Raw genomic sequence first — 18,257 nt, forward strand, 5'->3', positions numbered from 1 at the left:
TTTGCCTCTCTTTTATTTTGGCATCAGGAGGGAAAGGAATAGGATGGATGAGCTCTGACTGATGTGAGGGAATCGGGCCCTGCCGCTCAGGTGCTGGCTGGAGACTAAAGAGCCCAACATTTGCCAGTCCTTCTGCCGGTATCCCGTGGCAATTGGAGTGTATGGATTAGAACCAGGAGCTCTGAGTGCTCTTCCCCCTGGATAAATGGGTGAGCAGCAGACAGACGATTGCAGGGAGTCATTTAGCAGTGAGTGATGGCTCATTAGCAGCCCACGGGCTGGAGGGGATGTGTGGGCTCCTCCTGAATCCCGGTTAACTCCTTCATCCTCTCCTTCCACTGCCGGGGGTTGGATTTGCCGTGTGGAGTTCAACGTGATGGTGCCACAGTGTTAGAGCAGTTTCTCCTTAGAGCCTCAAATAGTGCGACAACATCCCCAAAAAGGGTCAATTTTTACCCCCCTAACGAGGGATGGGGAATAAAGGAAATGATTATCAATCCAGGAGATGAGTCAGACATGAAAAACTCACCTTTTCCCAGACAATGTTATTACACTGAGGAAAAGGAAATGAAAAAGACTCGTTTTGTCTGGCACAGGAGCAGGCCTGGAACGAGCAATGCTCATTGCAGAGCCTGGTGCCATTGGAAGGAGCAGCTCCAGCGAGTGAGCAGATCAATGCCACCTTTTCCCATCTGTCCGTGCCCCGTTTGGGAGCCTGGGCACTGGGCAGGCTTTGCTGCACCTCCCAAGAAAGGAATGGAACGTCTCTGGCTCTGTCTGGAAACAAGGTTGGAGCCCAAGGGAATGTGGTGCTGGGATAGAGGAGGGGCATGGAAAAATCGTGGATTTGAGCTGTATTAAGTCTTGTACACTCAGAGAAACCAACACTGATCCTGACTGGAATCCTGACACTCAGGGCAGTGCTGCTGTCACTTAAAATCTGCTGGTTTTAGGAAAACCCATTTTGGGGTTTTGGGGACAATTTCCAAAGGGACATAAATACCTCGAGAGACACAAAAATATTGATCCCACTGACTTGAAGTGGTATTTTTTTTCCAAATTCTCTTTGGAAGAAAATGGCTTTATTTTAATGAATAGAGCTGTGCTGATATTGCTGTATCCAAACCAGTATTCCTGGTTTGGCTGTAGCAGCAGCCATAAAGTTCTGCTGGAGTTAGTGCAGTGCAAGCAGACCGATCCATGGGAATCCAGGCACATAAGTCATTCCAGCCATGCCCTGGCTAATTCCATCTTGGAACAATGAACAAGCCCTCTCCTTTGCATAGCTTGAATTATTTTGGATTGGGCACAGTTGTTCTCCAGCTGCTCCAGAACTGGGCTGGGATCCTGTGATTCCAGTAAAACTCACAGGGACTCTCCACGAGGTTTATCTGCTGTTCCCTCAGACATTTATCTTTCTCCGTGGCTTTCCAGAAGGAGCACAAATCCCAGCGGGAGGAACATTCCCGCCTTTCCCATTTTCTCTGACCACGTTGCCTTTCTGCCCATAGCCAGACGAGCTGACCAACGCCTTGGAGATCAGCAACATCGTCTTCACCAGCATGTTTGCCCTGGAGATGCTCCTGAAACTCCTGGCCTTTGGAATCTTTGGCTACATCAAGAACCCCTACAACATCTTCGACGGGATCATCGTGGTCATCAGGTCACTGTCGGTCCTTTCCCCAGCGTGGCTTTGCCGCTGAGGGCTCAGACGGGTTGGGGAGCAGGATAGGGATCAGAGGTGACGTTCCACGTGTTCATCCAGGGTTGGGATGTGCTGTGGTTGTGCTGGCCTTTGGGAATCCTGTCCTTGGGAGGGCCATCCAAAGTAAATGGACCTGGAGAGTAAAGTCTATTTATGCCACACATCTGGCACCGGGGTGGACTTTCCACTGAAGTGCAGCGTGGCTGGTCCTGGGAAAGGAGTTGTGTGAGAGTCCATATCCCAGCAGCGTGTCCTCCCTCTCCCAAATTATCCCAGCTCGGCTGGAATTGGCCGAGCAGGAGGGGAAGGGAGGGCCGTGTTCCGCTGTGCTCTCCAGGGGACACTGTCCCAGCCTAAACTGGGGGTGCCACAGCACGGGCGCCACACCCCTGTGCTGGGATCCTTTCTGACCAGCCCTGAATCAGTCATTTGGGACAAAGAATTCCAGGGACACAGAGGTGTAAACCTGGAGAGTGCCCTCGGCACATCCCTTTGATTCAGACAAGGGAGGAGCACTCAAGGTTCAGAACAAAGGTCGTGGTGTGGCCTGATTGAGCCAAACCCCCCAAAACATCCCTCGGGATGTTCTAAAGGGAGGTAAACACCTCAAGAGACACAAAACTATTGATCCCACTGACTTTAAGTGGTATTTGTTTCCCTAATTCTCTGAAGAGATGTTGGAAGAAACACACTTTGTTTTAATGAGCAGAGCTGTGCTGATATTCCTAAGTCACAGGAATGGATATTCCTGGGGCAAAACTGTGATCCACCTTATTGTAGTGGTGCAGCCTAGCAGGAGACATGGAGAACTCCCAAAAAAAGGGAATTAAGGAGGGAATTTAAAGCAAAACCAGCTGTAGAGGAGATAAGCTGTATCACGAGGGGCGCAACCGCACAGCTGGGGAGCGAAGGTGCTTTTCCAGAAGCAGGAGAGGAGCAGGCAAAGGGGCGATTCCTGGAGGGAAGCAGCTGCCTGGAGCAGAGCTGGTCCTAGCGGGTTGTCGCCGTGTCCCCGCAGTGTCTGGGAGATCATCGGGCAGTCGGACGGGGGCCTGTCCGTGCTCCGGACGTTCCGGCTGCTCCGCGTGCTGAAGCTGGTGCGCTTCATGCCCGCCCTGCGCCGCCAGCTCGTGGTGCTCATGAAGACCATGGACAACGTGGCCACCTTCTGCATGCTGCTCATGCTCTTCATCTTCATCTTCAGGTACTCCTTCAGCCGGCAGCTCTTCCTCGAGGCGTTGTTCCGCTGAAGGGATGCGTGGGTGGGGACAGGGACACGCCGCCTGTGGGGGGGAAGTGCTCACAACAGGATATTCACCCCTTTCCAGCCTGTTTTTCATGGAATACCATCATTCCAGAGTCAATGAAGGACACAAATGGGCAGTAATTGCCCCTCAGAGGATCCTGAGCTGTGCCTGTCACTGACTGGACCCTACCAGTGTTAGATTTGGGATGGAAGTTGTGCAGACCCCAAGATTTCTGTCTGTTTGACCCCCTAATGGCCCTCAGGATCCTTTGCTTGGAAACCAGGGAGCTGGCAACGTGGTTTGTCATTTCTCCAGACAAAGGAAATCCTGGATTTGCCTTCAGTGCAGACAACTGGAATGAAATGTGAGGCAGGAGAACCAAACTGCAGGGTCAGAAAAACACTGGGAGTGGAAAAGTATCCATAAAACCCCTGCAATCCTCCCAGCAGCCACGTTTCACCCACGTGTTTCTCCCATCTCCCTCTTTCCCCACTCCAGCATCCTTGGCATGCACCTTTTTGGATGCAAGTTCAGCCTGAAAACCGACACGGGAGACACAGTTCCAGACAGGAAGAATTTTGATTCCTTACTCTGGGCCATCGTGACCGTGTTCCAGGTAAGCTCTGGGTCCTCGGGGACATTTTAAGGGAGAGCATGAGGAGTTTTTATTGCACAAAAGTCTTCCAGGAGGTGTCAAACTTGGAGTGAAGCAGCACTGTAGAGTTATTAGAGCAGAGATGGAGAAGAAATCTACTCAATATCAGTGCTGTCCATATCTCTTATCAGTAAAAGGAAAGTCTGAGGAGGGAATTCATCCTTGTTTTCCTCTCTGCTGCCCATCCTGCTCCTGCTCTGCAGATCTGTCTCCTTCACTGTCCCCAAAATGCCCTTTGCAAACCATTCTGTGTAACTGGGAGTGACAAATCCCCTCACAAATCAGAGCTGGAGGTACTGGGAAAGCCTTGATACAAAAAATTGTGTTTTCTCTGCATCCAGGTTCTGCTTTGTTCCTGAAATTCCTGGCGGGTCCCACAGCAGAGGAATCAGCTGCCATTTTGAGGGTCTTTTAAACATAAAGATTAGACTTTTGTGTTTCAAAGCTCAGGCTTTAGAATCTGAGTGCAACAAGTGGAAATAAAGTTTGTAAAGGCAGAGTAGGTGCTCAGCCCCGTGTCACTCAGAAATCCAGAGCCTTCACTGTGGAGAGAAATTCTTACGGAGGAACAAGGACAAATCAGCCCCAGCCTCAGAGGTTCCTGTTTTTCCCTTCCCAACACACAGATTGCTGCATTTCTCCTACCAATCCCTTGGGAAATGCAGCTGGCACGGAGCACAAGGGCTCAGTCCTGTGTCCCAGGAAGGTTATTGAGCAGCATGACTCAGTGCAGCACTGCTGTCCCCAAAGCCACCTTGGTTCAGGGGGTTTGAGGCCATTTTCATTGCAAGAATTAATGTGGAACATGAGCCTGTCATCCATTTTTCTAAGGCCTCCAGGATTTTTGAGCTCCAGGGAAGCTGGAGAGTGGAAATCCCTGAGGGAGATTCCTCAGAGCAAGGCTTGGCAGTGATGGGTGTTTTTTTGCCCAGTGTTTTTACCTAAAGGAAAGCACTTTGCTTCCCTGAGTTTCTGGAGCCACCCAATGTCATTTAATATCCTGTCCCTTACCCTTCCTTTCAGCTCCAGTTGTCTGCTAAAGAGCAGCCTGAAAGGAGACAAGATCTGTGGCCTCAGGTCTGTTATCTGCTGATGGTTATCAGAGGAGGCAATACCTCCACGAAATGATGGGATTAGGACAGTGCATCCTTCACGTTTGGCTATCTGGGATCTGAACCAGTCCTCTCTGGGCAGGGGAGTGCCAGACCTTCCCGCAGGGAGGGGAGGCTTGGCCAGGAGAGGTGCAAAGATCTAAATTAGGGGCATTTCTACAATGTGACCTGAAATCACATGCAATGACCTAAATAAAGGCAATTTCTGCTGGCTCATCTCCTGAGCCCTGCGAATGGTTTCGCTGGAAAGGTCAGAAGGAGAGGGAAAATGGCAGGATTTGCTGTGCACAGAGGAGTGGAGTCACTGAGGCTCTTCCCCTTCCCTTTCCCCGCAGATCCTCACGCAGGAGGACTGGAACGTGGTGCTCTACAACGGGATGGCCTCCACCTCCTCGTGGGCCGCCCTCTACTTCGTGGCCCTGATGACCTTTGGCAATTACGTGCTCTTCAACCTGCTGGTGGCCATCCTGGTGGAAGGATTCCAGGCAGAGGTGAGAGATCCAGGCAGAGGGAGGGGCAGAGAACTGACACACACATGTGGGGATGAGCCATGTCAGGGAAAACATCCACCCGTGCAGTCAGCCCGAAATGTGAACTTAAGGGGTGCCGGTGATTGTGCTGGGCACGTGAAGCTCTTGTGAATCAATCTTTGCAGCCCTAAATTTAAATTTAAGGGGTGTAGATGATCTGTGCTGGGCACGTGAAGCTCTTGTGAATCCAATCTTTGCAGTTAAAGCGCACTGGATGTGGGATGGGAATTGGGGGACCAGGACTTTGATCTTCTACACAGCCTGCTGTGTGATCTAGAAGGAATAATTTAGGATTAAGCTTAATCTCACCAAATCTCCTGTATATCCCGTGGTTTGTGTTTCTTTATGGTGGAACTCAGGCTTTCAATATATTTAAAAGTTTTATTAAAACCCAAAAAGACTAAATCGACTGGCTTCCCTTGATAAGGGGTGGGTACCTTGTCCTAAAAGGAAATCAGGGCTGCTAAGCAGGACTTTCCCCTCATGAAACCACCTGTGTGGTGGAAGTGCTCACAATGGGATATTTACCCCTTTCCAGCCTGTTTTTCATGGAATACCATCATTCCAGAGGAGAATGAAGGACTATGTGCTACACATGACTGCATATTCTGTGATTCCACATGTTCCAGCCAGTCCTAGTCCTGAGGACCGGGCAGGAGGAGACCTGGCTCTGAGTCCAGGCCTTTCCTTGGAACTCTGTCCCTTCTGGGATGTTTAAGGCCACGAGCACAGCTGTTTGAAAGCCGTTTCCAGGTTCCTAACGTGAAATTCTCAGATATTTAGGATGATGCTTTAAGGCAGAAGTTTCCTCTGCTCAGCAGCCTGGCAGCCCGCAGGGAGCTTAGCAGGGAACAGATCCCATTCCTCCCCTGCCCTCTGGGAGGTTGAACCTCCTGCTGATGTGAAGCCAGAGCTGGGCAGAACTCTCTGAGTGCCTGATTACCCCTCCAGACAAATGGCTGTGGTTTCACTGCTCAGCCCTAATGGCTCCTTTCAGAGCTGTTATGGACCAGGATTTAAATGTGTGTAAGCTCTGCTTTTCCAGGCCTGGCTTATTCACCCCACGCTGCCTCCCCAAATGCTGGCAACCACAGGCATGACATTTGCAGGGCACATTTTGCTCTCCACTCCCATTTATTATCAAACCTGACATCAGGCCTGTGGGCTCGGCGCTCGTCTCAGGGAGAGGAATTACAGAAAAGCCTTCTCTGGGCTGCGTTTCAGCTCCCAGGGCTCCTCTCAAGCCTTGCACTGAGAAATCATGGAATCCTGGGGTGGTTTTGGTTGGAAGGGACTTTAAAGGCCTGGTTCCAACCCCCTGCCCTGGGCAGGGAACCTTCTGCCAGGCCAGGCTGCTCTGGTTGCAAACCAAAGAAGAATTCTCAGTGGAGCTGGGTTTTCTTTTGTTATCTCTGGTTCCCTTGCTACGTTGGGAATGCGGCAGAATTCTTGTTTTGACCTCTTTGACTTTGCCCTCTGACGGGGCTGCTCTGAGCAGTCACAGGAGTCTCTGAGGAGAATTTCTCCTCCATTTGCTCAGGTGTTTCTTTTATTTATCTGGAGAGGGACTCCTGGGAGATTTGTGCAGCTGAGAGCTGCTCTCAACTCAGAACCATCAGCAGGGTTTCAGCAAGGACACTAAAAATTGTCCTGTGAACCATAGCACAGGCTCTCAGCCTGATTCCAGGTCCTGCTCTGCCTCTGGAGCAAGTTTGCCAGCAATTTTCCTAGAAGAGAACAGACTTAAATGGCCACAAACCCATTTGTAGTACATTTGTGCTTAGCACAAGTAGCCAGACTTCAAACAGGGCCATAATTGCATATTTGCGCTTACACCGTTCCCATGTCACTTTGAAACCTCCCCTGGAGCTGCTCTGGGAGAGCAGACAAACCTTCCAAAATGGTGCAGATCTTTCATCTACTCCGCACTGGTGGCTCTGCTCTGAAACAGAGAAGATGAATCAGGGAGCTCGAGCCTTTCAGTCATCCTGGCTGCAGCGCTCGGCAATAAATCACAGACAAAATGAAGCTCACTGCCACTTCAGCACCGTGTCTCTGGAAGCCGTGGGGATTTGTTCAGGCACCAGGCAAGGAACTGTGCTCCTTTTTCTGGGATCAGCTCTTTAATCCAGCCATTTGCTATCAATTTGCACAGATTTCTGCAGTCCTGAGGAATCCGGCCAGAGTCCTGCTGATATTCTGCTGGAATCCCTTCCCCTGCAAGGAGAACCTGAGGACGGCTCCTCTGTCCTAGGCTGATCATTTTTGGTAGCAGATATGTACAAAAGGGAAAATGAGCGGCACTGCCAGGAGGAAAGGCAGGGTGAGGGTGGCTGTTCCCTGTCCTGAGATGGTGCAGGGCTACCAGGCAAACTGGCCTCATTCCCTCTGCCTCAAGTTGCCAAGAGATTTCCCAAAACAATCTGTTCCCAGCCAGCACGGAGGAAGCAAATCAGGGTTTCCAGATCTAAGTCAAACTTAAAGTGCTGTCAAATACAGACTTAAAACCCTCTGACATCCTTTGACATCAAACCCAAAGTGCTTTCAGTTGGGATTACAGAGAGTGCAAACAAGGAACCCCACCATGCCAGGTTTTTCAGTCATTCCTGCAATTCCAGCTGCTCTGGGATGTTTTCCCCTGGGATCTGCTCTTCCAGGAGGCTGGAGCAGTGTACAGGGATGTGCTGACAGCCACAGCATCATCCTGTCTGTCCCAGTTCCCAAATGAGTGAAAACAAGGAAGAGGGACTTGCCTGGGATCATTCCAGAGGGAATTTGGCTTCAACCAACCACAGGGAGCAGAGGCAGCTCTGAGCTGCTGAGGAACCCATATTAATTGGGTCTGTTAATTATCCTCCTCCTCTCTGCAGGGAGATGCCAACAGGTCAGACACAGATGAGGACAAGACATCTGCCAACTTCGAGGATGAGTTTGAGAAGCTGAAAGACTTCCGAGCAACAGGTGGGCTTTTGTCTCTGCATTTTCCTGGGAATCTGGGAGCTACAACTCTGCTTCCACATCTTCCCACAGCAAGTGGAAGAATCTGGTTTTTTTGGCAATTAATCTGATAGCTAAGTCACCAGAGCAGCTCTGCAAAGTGTAGGGGAAGCTAAATGAGTGCCGGTATTTCCTTTAGACAGATGTTTTTCTAATTTAAACTTCCCCAAGACATTTTTAGCTGCGTCTCATCCTTCCTCCTGCACCATTACCACAGAGTGCTTTGCTGACAGCAATGTTCTCACCCCACTTCTCGGCAGCTTTTCCAATCAATCATGTTCTCATCTGTTCCTTTTGGTTTCCCACACAAAATGCATTCGAGTGAGGTTTGATGGATGGAAAATGTTGCTGCTCATTTGTGCTCCACGGGGGCCTGGCAATCGATTTGAGAGAAGGCCCACACTGCGCTGGTGTACCAAAACCATGGAATTGTAGGTGACAGCCTTCCCTTTGCAGCCAGAGGGGTGACAAGAAGGGATCACACATGTTAACAGTGAATGATGGTAAACAGGAGCCACTTCAGTTCCTGTTTCCTTTGATTCCCAGCTTGGGCTCTACTAGGATGCCTCCAAATGCTTCTAAAGCAGGATTCGTTTCGGCCACAGAAATGTTGATTGTGGGGAGCAGATGGAATTCAGCTGAGGAAGGGGCAGAATCATTTGTAGGGGAAGGTGAGGCAGAGCTGGATCACAAAGAGGTGATGGAGCTGCTCAGTCTGGAGATGAAGCAGCAAATCCCCAACACCAAGTGATCAAATGTCCCTTGCAAATGGTTGGGAAGGAGCCCACAGCACCAAATCTGCACCAGCTTCAAATAATGAGAGATTTCAGGAGGGAATAGATATTGTCACATCTGCTCAGGAAACGCAGAAATAGAAAACAGGGCTGAATGTGCTGTCAGGCCAAGTCCAGGGGTGACTGTGTGTCCCCATGAGCCTCAGAGGGGCCAGCTGGTGACTCGACAGCGAAAAGGTTTTAACAATTCCAGTGCAAAGCTCTTGGTGTGTAACACACACAGGGGCAGCAGGGATGTGTACAGCAGATGAGCAAATTTTAGCTGAAATTTCCACCCTCACGGTGAACGACAGTGTTCCCATGGATTTCTGGGGTGCAGATCAGGGATTTGTGCACAAAGCAGCAGCTGAACAGATCCAATTAAAGCCAATTGTATTGCAAGAGCCCCCAGAGGAACAAACAGAGCACTCACTTGGATTTCTCCCTGCAGACCTGAATTGCTTCCCTGCTGATCCTTCCCCCTCCTAAGGCTGATTCTGAATATCAGTTGATTTGTGACTTGCAGCCAGGATCCACTCAGCCTGGTAAAACAGGAGTTGGTTTAGCTCTAGTCTGGGGTTTGACACCAGCCTCTGGTTCTGTTACAGGACTCCACAGGGCTCGGGGTGTTAGGTCTGCTTGGTTCAGTGGCAGTATTGGTTTTTGCTGCCTGTTCTTGCCATACAGCTAAAATAGTGGATTTTTGGGGTTGCCACAGTGCTGTGCCATTGGATTTCTGTGTTGTGGGTGGGGGTGTAAAAGTAGCTTCCATTTCCTGTCCTCAGTGTTTGCCAAGTGCCTTCCCCGTGAGGGAACTTCAGGCACATTCCAAAGTCATAAAAATCCCTGTGCAGCTCTGCATGACACAGACAGGAGGTGAACTTCCTAGGTGGAATTCAGCCTGGAAATTCTCTGCTAGCCCCAAAACTGTAATTCCACTCTCTAAATCCCAAGGAACAGAGAGCAAAACTTCCTGGAAGTGCTCAAGGCTCCAGGGCGTTGGAGCAAGCTGATCTAGTGGCTGGCATCCCTGCCTGTGGAAGGGGACTTGGAATGAGGAGATGGGGTGAGACAGGATGAGATGATCTTCAAGGTCCCTTCCAAGCCAAGCCATTCTATAATTCCGTGGTTCCTTTGGAGGGCACTGAGTTCCCAAAGGCCCCTTAAGAGGTTGTGACGTTCACCCGCTGCCTTTCAACGCAGTGGGGGGAATCTCACTGCCCACAACTCCATTTGGCAGAGCTCCTGGAGGTCCCCAGGAGCAGTGTCCCCTCACGTGCTGTCCTCTGTCCCCTCCTGTGCAGAGATGAAGATGTACTCCCTGGCTGTCACCCCCAACGGGCACCTGGAGGGCAGGGGGGCCATGCCCCCGCCCATCATCATGCGCACGGCGGCCACCCCGATGCCCACCCCAAAGTGCTCCCCACACCTGGACTCCCTGCACGCCTTCGGGGACTCGAGGAGAGGCAGCAACGCCTCGCTGGAGCCCACGGGCTACGACCAGAAGTCCTTGGTAGGTTCTTGCGGCCAACAAGTCCCCCTCAGTGACACAGAGCACGGGGTCACAGGTCTTTGTTTCCAGGTCATGGGATGTTCTGGGGTGGAAGGGAGCCACAAGGATCAAGGGAATGGCCCTTACAGGGATTGATCCCACCAGTTTGGTGTTATCAGCACCCACTGAGCTCAGCTCAGGGTCATGGGAGACATTTGTCACAGACGTTGCTGGAAAATAAAACGCAGGGTGATGGAGGTGGGAAATGTGTGGGAAGACGGGAGGAGAGCTGAGTCGGGGTGTGCAGTGCTGGGGCAGGGCAGTGACACAGAACAGCCAAGCACAGTGAGGGTGAAAAGGGAACACAGGGATGTACCAGGACTCAGCGTTTTCCTGCCTGGTGCCTCGCTGGGAGCCCTTGCCAAACCATGCCACAGGAGAGACATAACCCTAGAGAAGGCATAAGTTCATGCAGTGACACCACCGACCCCCTCAGAGGAGGAGCAGGAATCTTTTCCAACCACACTGGCCATTGGGGATGTTTTGGAGAAGCTGCCAGGTGTTCCCGTGAGGATGGGACCTGTTTCCACCCTGGTGTTTTAGGGTTGTATCTTGAATTTACACTGTGTCAGGGGGATGAAGCATTTTCTCTTGAGCTCTGGTTATGGTCCAGCAGCCCTTTTGGAGGGAAATCGAGGGAACAAGGGATGAGCTGCTGGATTGCACCAGGATCTGGCTGGAGCTGCTGCTCTGGCAGCTGTGCCTGCAGCAGGGGGGGCAGGAGGGCAGCTCTGTGCAAACAGGGAGCAGAGGCACCAGGCAAAGTGGATTTCTGCCGCTGTTCATCCGTCCCACTCCTCCGCTCCATAACTGCGAGATCATGTTCAAATCAAGGCAGCAGACCGTGAAGGCTCCTCACGCCGAGGCGCAGCCACCATCCCCCTTGCTAAGCTGCTTAGTCAACCTATTGCCTTTGAAAAGAAAACAGAGATGACTGCTGTTTGCCTTGGGCTTTCATGGGATTGTGAGCTGCTGGAGAGGGATGTTCTTCCTTCCAATCCTTTCCCGGGGAGCGCGGCGGTGCCACCAGCCCAAGGCAGATGAAGCAGTCAGGGGAGAGCTGGCTGGCACTGAGGAGGAGGAGGAGGAGGAAGGCAGTTTGTCTTGATTTGTGCTGGGAGGAAGCCATGGAGGGAAAAGGGAGTTTTCCTCCTGGCTTTTCTGACCTTAAGCTCCCTCATCCTGGGAATTACCTGGTACCTGCCCGAGTGCACGGACACGCGCTGAAATTTGTGTAGGAGAAACATTCACTCCACGTCCTCACCCAGCAAATGGAGGGAAAGTAATGGAAATAGGGGCACAATTCCCACCAGGCCCTTGGGTGACTCAGGTTCCCTTTGGAAGGCAGGGAAGTTGTGAGCTGAAAGCACTTGAAAGTGAGGCAAGAAAACATCAGTTCAGCAAAATGCCACTTATCAGTGTCTTTGGGTTCGTTTTTAATGGGGAGTGGATGTTGCCAGGACAGAGGGTTGGTGGCTGTGCCCCAGGTGTACTCCAGGAGCACCTTCAGTGTGGCCTTGGCCAGCTGCTCTCATCTCAAGGCTGGAATCAGAGCAGTGCAAAAACCGGGAAGGGGAGGACACGGCTTTCACCACTCTGGGCAAAACACCCCTAATCCTTTGGCTTCCTCCTGCAAACCACTCCTCCCACGTCTGCTTCTCTCCCAGTCCAGCCTTCGCAGCTCCCCCTGCGCCAACTGGGGCACCAGCAGCAACTGGGGCAGCCGTCGCTCCAGCTGGAACAGCCTGGGCAGGGCCCCGAGCCTCAAGAAGAAGAACCAGTCGGGAGAACGGGAGTCCCTGCTGTCCGGAGAGGGAAAAGGCAGCACGGACGATGACTCGGACGATGCCAAGTCCAGCACGCTCAGCCGGCCCTCGCTGCCCCGCCGGGCGGAATCCCTGGATTACCGCGGCTCCCTGGAGCGGCCCGAGCTGCTCCGGGTGCCCTCTGTGCGCCAGCTCGGCCTGGGGCCCGCGGCTCTGCTGCCCGCCGAGTTCCACGACTGCAATGGCAAGATGGGCCACGGCCCCGGAGAGTTCTTCCTGAGGGTGGATGGCCACAAGGAGGATGCCCTGGACTACGAGGATGACATGGAGGATGTGAGTCCTGCGGGAGTTGGGTGCTCGTGTTTTAAGTGGCTTTTCCATTCCTGGGAAGGATGGTTGAAAATCCGGCGTGGAAATGCGTTATCTCCTCAAGGCTAGGGTCGGGAATGGCGATCCTGAGCCAAGGGATGGGCCTTTACTTCCTGAAAGATCCCTTTTTTAAGAGATTTTTTTTGGGCTGGGACATTGCAGTGGTGTCCCGTGAGGTAAAACTTCCTTTTTTCCAAAAATGCCTCATTTTTGGGCTGATTGGGATTGTCCCGCTGGCCCACGATGCCTCCAAAAATGAGCTGCAGACACAACAGGTGAATAGCTCTACTTACAGGAGCTGTTTGGTGTCATGAAAGCTCAAAAATCTAAAAAGAAATGTTTTCCACTTAACTTTTTGGTTGTTTGAGGCCTTTTGGGGTTTAAAACAACTCTGCATCTCAAAATTACTTGGGCCTAGAAGTCTTGCTTTGTTATGCCCATGTCCTCCCTTTTTCTACCCCTTTCCACCTTATTTTCTCAGACAGATGTGACAATGGCCACCACAGATCTGTCCCAAAAGCTGTGACTGCCCACAGTCACAATGAAAAGCCATTTACTGCCCCCCTCCTTCCACAAAAACACTGTGAAAGTTGGAGAGGCAGGAAAATAAAAGAGGAAGAAAAGGTGTTTCTTCTTTTTTATCCAGAGTTATTGCTACCGGATCCGCAAAGCCCTGGAGCCCTACAAACCCCGCTGGTGCAAGACTCACGAGGACTGGTCCCTCTACTTGTTTTCCCCACAGAACAGGTAAGAAATTCCAGTGAAATTCCAGCCCAGCAGGTGTTTGAGGTGATGGAATACTGCATTCCTAGCGAGTCTCCCCTTGGGAAAAATCCTTCGGAGTTTTAGAAATCCAGTCCCTGATTTGGAGGTCACATTTTCCGTTCGGTGTGGGCAGAACTGTGTGGTTCACTCCATTGCTTCAGTGGCCTCACCAGCATTATTAATTATTAATAATTAATGATGATCATGGCCAAAGCTTGGGGAGATGCTGCCTCACCTCCTGGGCTGGTGCTGGTGGCACAGCTGCAGAAAGCTTTTGGGGAGGAGCCTATTCCTGAGCCAAACTTCTGAAGGATCTGTTTGTCCCACCTTGCTGCAGGTTCCGAGTGATGTGCCAGAAGGTCATTGCCCACAAAATGTTTGACCACGTGGTGCTGGTCTTTATCTTCCTCAACTGCATCACCATAGCTCTGGAGAGACCAGACATCGACCCCCTGAGCACGGTGAGAGGCATTTCCTTCCTCCAGCCACCATCCAGGTCTTCATCTCCTCAGGACCAGACCCTGCAAGATAAATGCTGGGTTTCTAACTTGCCTCTCTTTGTTGTTCTTTGTTTTCCAGGAAAGGATATTCCTGAGTGTCTCTAATTACATCTTCACTGCCATCTTTGTGGCTGAAATGATGGTTAAGGTAATTAGAATTCCATCCCATGGCTCAGAGCAAATTCTGGCAAAGACCAGCCCGTGCCAGAGTTACGATCTGGGTGAAGATTTCAATGTCTCCCTTCTCCTGGCTGCAGGTGGTGGCCCTTGGCTTTTTCTCTGGGGAGAACACCTACCTGCAGAGCAGCTGGAACGTCCTGGATGGAGTCCTGGTCTTTGTATCCATCATTGACATCATCGTGTCCATGGCATCAGCAGGAGGAGCCAAAATCCTGGGAGTCCTTCGTGTGTTGAGGCTTCTGCGGACCCTGAGACCTCTGCGGTACGCGCTGATAAATCAGAGCGTGGGGGAAATGCACAAGGGCTTGCTTAACAAGACGAAAAACTGAAATACAGCACGGGTAGGAGCATCTTTGGGGAGCTCTAAACTCAGTGAGAAACTGTTTGAAAACAGTGAAATGAATTCCAATTCATCTTCTCCAGCTTGGATACGAGCGGCTGGAGTTTGGAGTGAGTGCAGTCAGAGCCTCCTCCACACTGCATTTTTATCAGCCCTTTCCAAATCACTCTGGCTCCTTCTTCAGCTGCACAACCTCCCAGGCATTCCCCAGCAAAGAGGGATTTGCAGTTGAACAGGTGCTGATGAGGATTTGATAAGCTCCAGCGTCCTTCCCTGCTCTCCTGAGCCTGCCAAACATCCCTGCAAAGCAGCTCCTCCCTGAGCAAGGCAGAGGAGGGCAGAGCTTCGGTGTTTGGGAACAGGAGTAAAGTTCATTTGTGTTTTGGTTGTGATTGTGCAATAACAAAGAGTGAGAATGCTTGGGGGGGTTGTATCAGCTCCTGTTGTGGTTTTGTCCTGCTTGGCAAGAACCAGGAGCCATTTTTTACTGAAATTTCAGGGGAATGAGACAGTCACCTCCAAAAACCCGTGAACTTTCTGGGACAAAGCTGTGCTTGTGGGAGTGATAGGAAGAGGGAATCTTTTAGACCTCAAGAACAACAGCTCTTTGTGCTCTGTGCCACCTTAGTGACAAGTTAGTCGGTGTTTCTGACTCCTCTCTGTTCTGCTGGTGGCATCAGGGTCCCCAGGACACCCTGGACAAGTGGCCCTGTGTGACCCACATAAGTGGGAACAGAATTGAGGGCACAGGCAGTTCATAAGGAAAGGGAAGTAGGAAAGAGGGAATTGGTCTTTGAGAATAACTAGGCCAGATCCTATGAATAGAAAGGAATTCATCACCTCTCACCACGGCACAGGATGGCTCCAGGGACCATTCCTAACACTTTGGAGGTGCAGTTCAGTCTCCACATGATTTCTCTCAAACAAGACCCTGTGGAAATGCTGCAGCACAAAACTCATTTCTCTGGGCTTGGCAGGCACAAGGCATCATCATCGGTGTGAGCTGCAGCTCCCTGCAAGGACTCACCCTCCACAGGCCCCTCCCAAAAACAGCTTTGATGTTCTCCAGGCAAAACTCCCACCTCGCCCTTCCCAGGAAAGCTTGGCTTGGGCTGGTTCCACTCACACATCCCAGGGGACAGCAATGCATTCCCCAGGCTCTCCTCCAGGAAAGCAACGCTCCTGTTCTTCATAACACCCAAAACCTGCCTCAGAGCACACCAGGAAGCTGCTTCCCAATGGGATTGACCCTTTGGCTGTGGAGCTGCTGATCACAGGCTCCTGTTAGCTACGAGCCAGTTCAGGAACTCATTAGGAAACAAATTGGAATTACTCTGTTTGGAAAGTTGTCATGGCCACTACTGCAGAAGGAGCACCAGACATGCTCTCCAGTCCTGCTGGGAAGCTGTTCACATGCTGGGAGAGGAAGGAGGATCCTGCCTGTGTCCCTGGGCTGGGATCAGAGCCCTTGCAGGGATCACTCCCCTGGACTGAGGTACAAACACCCCAGCAGGGGAACTCTGAGATCCTGCCCATAGGGAGTCTCCCCTCCTCACTCTGCCCAGCTGTCACTCCTTGGATTCCATCTGACATGACTGGGAACGTTCTGGTGGTCTGAAGAAGTCCCTGATTGTCTCTGAGTGCTGCCTGCAGGTGGAGGAGGGTTGTGCCAGCTTCAGAGAGCAGACAAGAAGCAGCTCGGTGATAACAGAACAATTAAAAGCTTCGTTGTCTTGTCGTTTTTTTTTCCAGAGTCATCAGCAGAGCCCCAGGTCTGAAGCTGGTGGTGGAAACCTTGATCTCCTCCTTGAGGCCTATTGGGAATATTGTTCTCATCTGCTGTGCTTTCTTCATCATCTTTGGGATTTTAGGGGTCCAGGTAGAGTATTTCCCTCCCCGTGGCTGCCTCTAAGCAACTGCTGCGGAAGAGAAGCTGCTTTTCTCACCTGCTGGGTTGAGGTGGAAATAATGAGCTGAAATACCTCCAAAGGAAGATTTCAGCTGGGGAAGAAGAGCCAGGCTTTAGGAGAAAGGGTGGGGTTGGCACCTGCTCCCAGCAAGGATCTCAGGATTAGGAGATGAACCTAATGATGAACTCCTCTAAAGGAATGAAAGATAAATCAGACTTTTTAAAGCTGCTTGGGTTTTGTTCATTTTTTTTTTTAATTTGTGTTCTCAAATGCAGCTTTTTAAAGGCAAGTTCTACTACTGTGATGGCCCTGATGTCAAAAACATCACTACGAAGGCCGACTGCACCAACGCTCACTACAAATGGGTCCGGAGGAAGTACAACTTCGACAATTTGGGGCAGGTAAAGTCCTCCCTGCAGGGATTTTCAGGGCCAGCTTTTCATGAATGTACACTTAAAATGTGTGGCTTCAGGAGGGCGTGGAGCCTCCATCATAGGAATTTTCCAGAATTAGTGTTGCAATCATCTATCAATGGGTTGATACTTGCACGTGGTGATCTTAGAGTTCTTTTCCATCCTCAGTCATTCTATGACTTTATCTGGAAATCTCTGTCTTTTGCTCTAAATGACTAAAAATGGATCAGATCAACACTTGGTCTCTTGCTGAGGTTGTGCGGTTCGTTGTTTTCAGGAGTGTTGTCCTGAAGCCACTGCTCTGGGATGCAACCCCTCAGCTGCCCCTTTTAGCCTCGCGATTTCTTGCTGTTCTGTTTGCAAATGAAGAAAATAAGGTGCTTCCTTCTGGCTGAAAAGCAGGCCAGGCCACAGGAGGAGCTGGGAGTTTCCTCTCTGGGGACTGAAAGGCAAGACCAACCTCTTCTGTCCGTTTTCCAGGCCCTGATGTCCCTGTTTGTCCTCTCCTCCAAGGATGGCTGGGTGAACATCATGTACGATGGGCTGGACGCTGTGGGCATTGACCAACAGGTACCTGTCCTGCAGAGCCCAGCTGTGCTGCTCTCTCGAGCCTCAGGCCTGGGCGATCCAGGGTTTTTCAAGTCTCAGGAAGGAGCAGAGCTGTAGAACCTCCTCGAGGTCCCAGTTACCCATTGAACTGCCAAAGTTTTCCACTCCTTGGAGTTGCTTTTCCAGTGGCTGTAGTACAGGCAAGGTCTAATGGGGTTTTGAATTAGAATGAGGGTATTTGAGGATGGGAAACCACCAGAAGTGTTGTGCAAGAGACATTCAGTTTTTGAGTTAGGTGGCATTTTCCGTGGGAAGTCAAGTCTCCCATGAGTAGGACCCACATGGAGCCACAGTAACACTTTGGACCTAATTTCCCCCACTTCTGAAGATCTGGTAACAACTGAGAAACATTAACCAAGAGCCCACATCTGAAAAATTAAAAATCTGGAGCCTGTCTTTAGCTGAAACGATCTTGCTGGTGGGATGATGCTCATCCACTGAGATTTATCTGAAGCTGTGTGAAATAGATACTAAAATAATTAAATCCTGTAAGGCAGTTTAGAGTGGGCTTTACACCAAAAGTGAATTGTAGCCAGTGAGAAGGTGAAGGAGAGGAAAATGCTTTGGGAGAAATCTCTTCCCAGTCCTCTCCTCCTCCCCACACAACTCATTGCTCCAGAGCACCCAAAAACCTGATTTAACCCACCTTGCCTGTGCCGCTTCTCCCTTGTTCTTACTACCCCCAGCCCATCCAGAACCACAACCCTTGGATGCTGCTCTACTTCATCTCCTTCCTGCTCATCGTCAGCTTCTTCGTGCTCAACATGTTCGTGGGGGTGGTGGTGGAGAACTTCCACAAGTGCCGGCAGCACCAGGAGGCGGAGGAGGCGCGGC

The 18,257-nt window shown here is 51.0% G+C and overlaps 1 protein-coding gene across 1 annotated transcript in view; it reads left to right on the forward strand.

The window, feature by feature from the left end:
- Window positions 1-18,257, forward strand: part of CACNA1H (calcium voltage-gated channel subunit alpha1 H) — a 159,828-nt gene that overhangs the window by 111,241 nt on the left and 30,330 nt on the right. Inside the window, 15 exon segments of the mRNA XM_017734278.1 lie at window positions 1,512-1,663; window positions 2,724-2,909; window positions 3,451-3,568; window positions 5,055-5,210; window positions 8,120-8,210; window positions 10,324-10,532; window positions 12,239-12,670; window positions 13,353-13,453; window positions 13,809-13,932; window positions 14,051-14,119; window positions 14,229-14,413; window positions 16,244-16,370; window positions 16,677-16,802; window positions 17,295-17,384; window positions 18,110-18,257. Of these exon segments, the coding sequence (XP_017589767.1) occupies window positions 1,512-1,663; window positions 2,724-2,909; window positions 3,451-3,568; window positions 5,055-5,210; window positions 8,120-8,210; window positions 10,324-10,532; window positions 12,239-12,670; window positions 13,353-13,453; window positions 13,809-13,932; window positions 14,051-14,119; window positions 14,229-14,413; window positions 16,244-16,370; window positions 16,677-16,802; window positions 17,295-17,384; window positions 18,110-18,257 (2,314 nt within the window).

The sequence above is a fragment of the Corvus brachyrhynchos genome, unplaced genomic scaffold (assembly GCF_000691975.1).
Source record: "Corvus brachyrhynchos isolate BGI_N302 unplaced genomic scaffold, ASM69197v1 scaffold5, whole genome shotgun sequence".
Lineage (NCBI taxonomy): Eukaryota > Metazoa > Chordata > Aves > Passeriformes > Corvidae > Corvus > Corvus brachyrhynchos.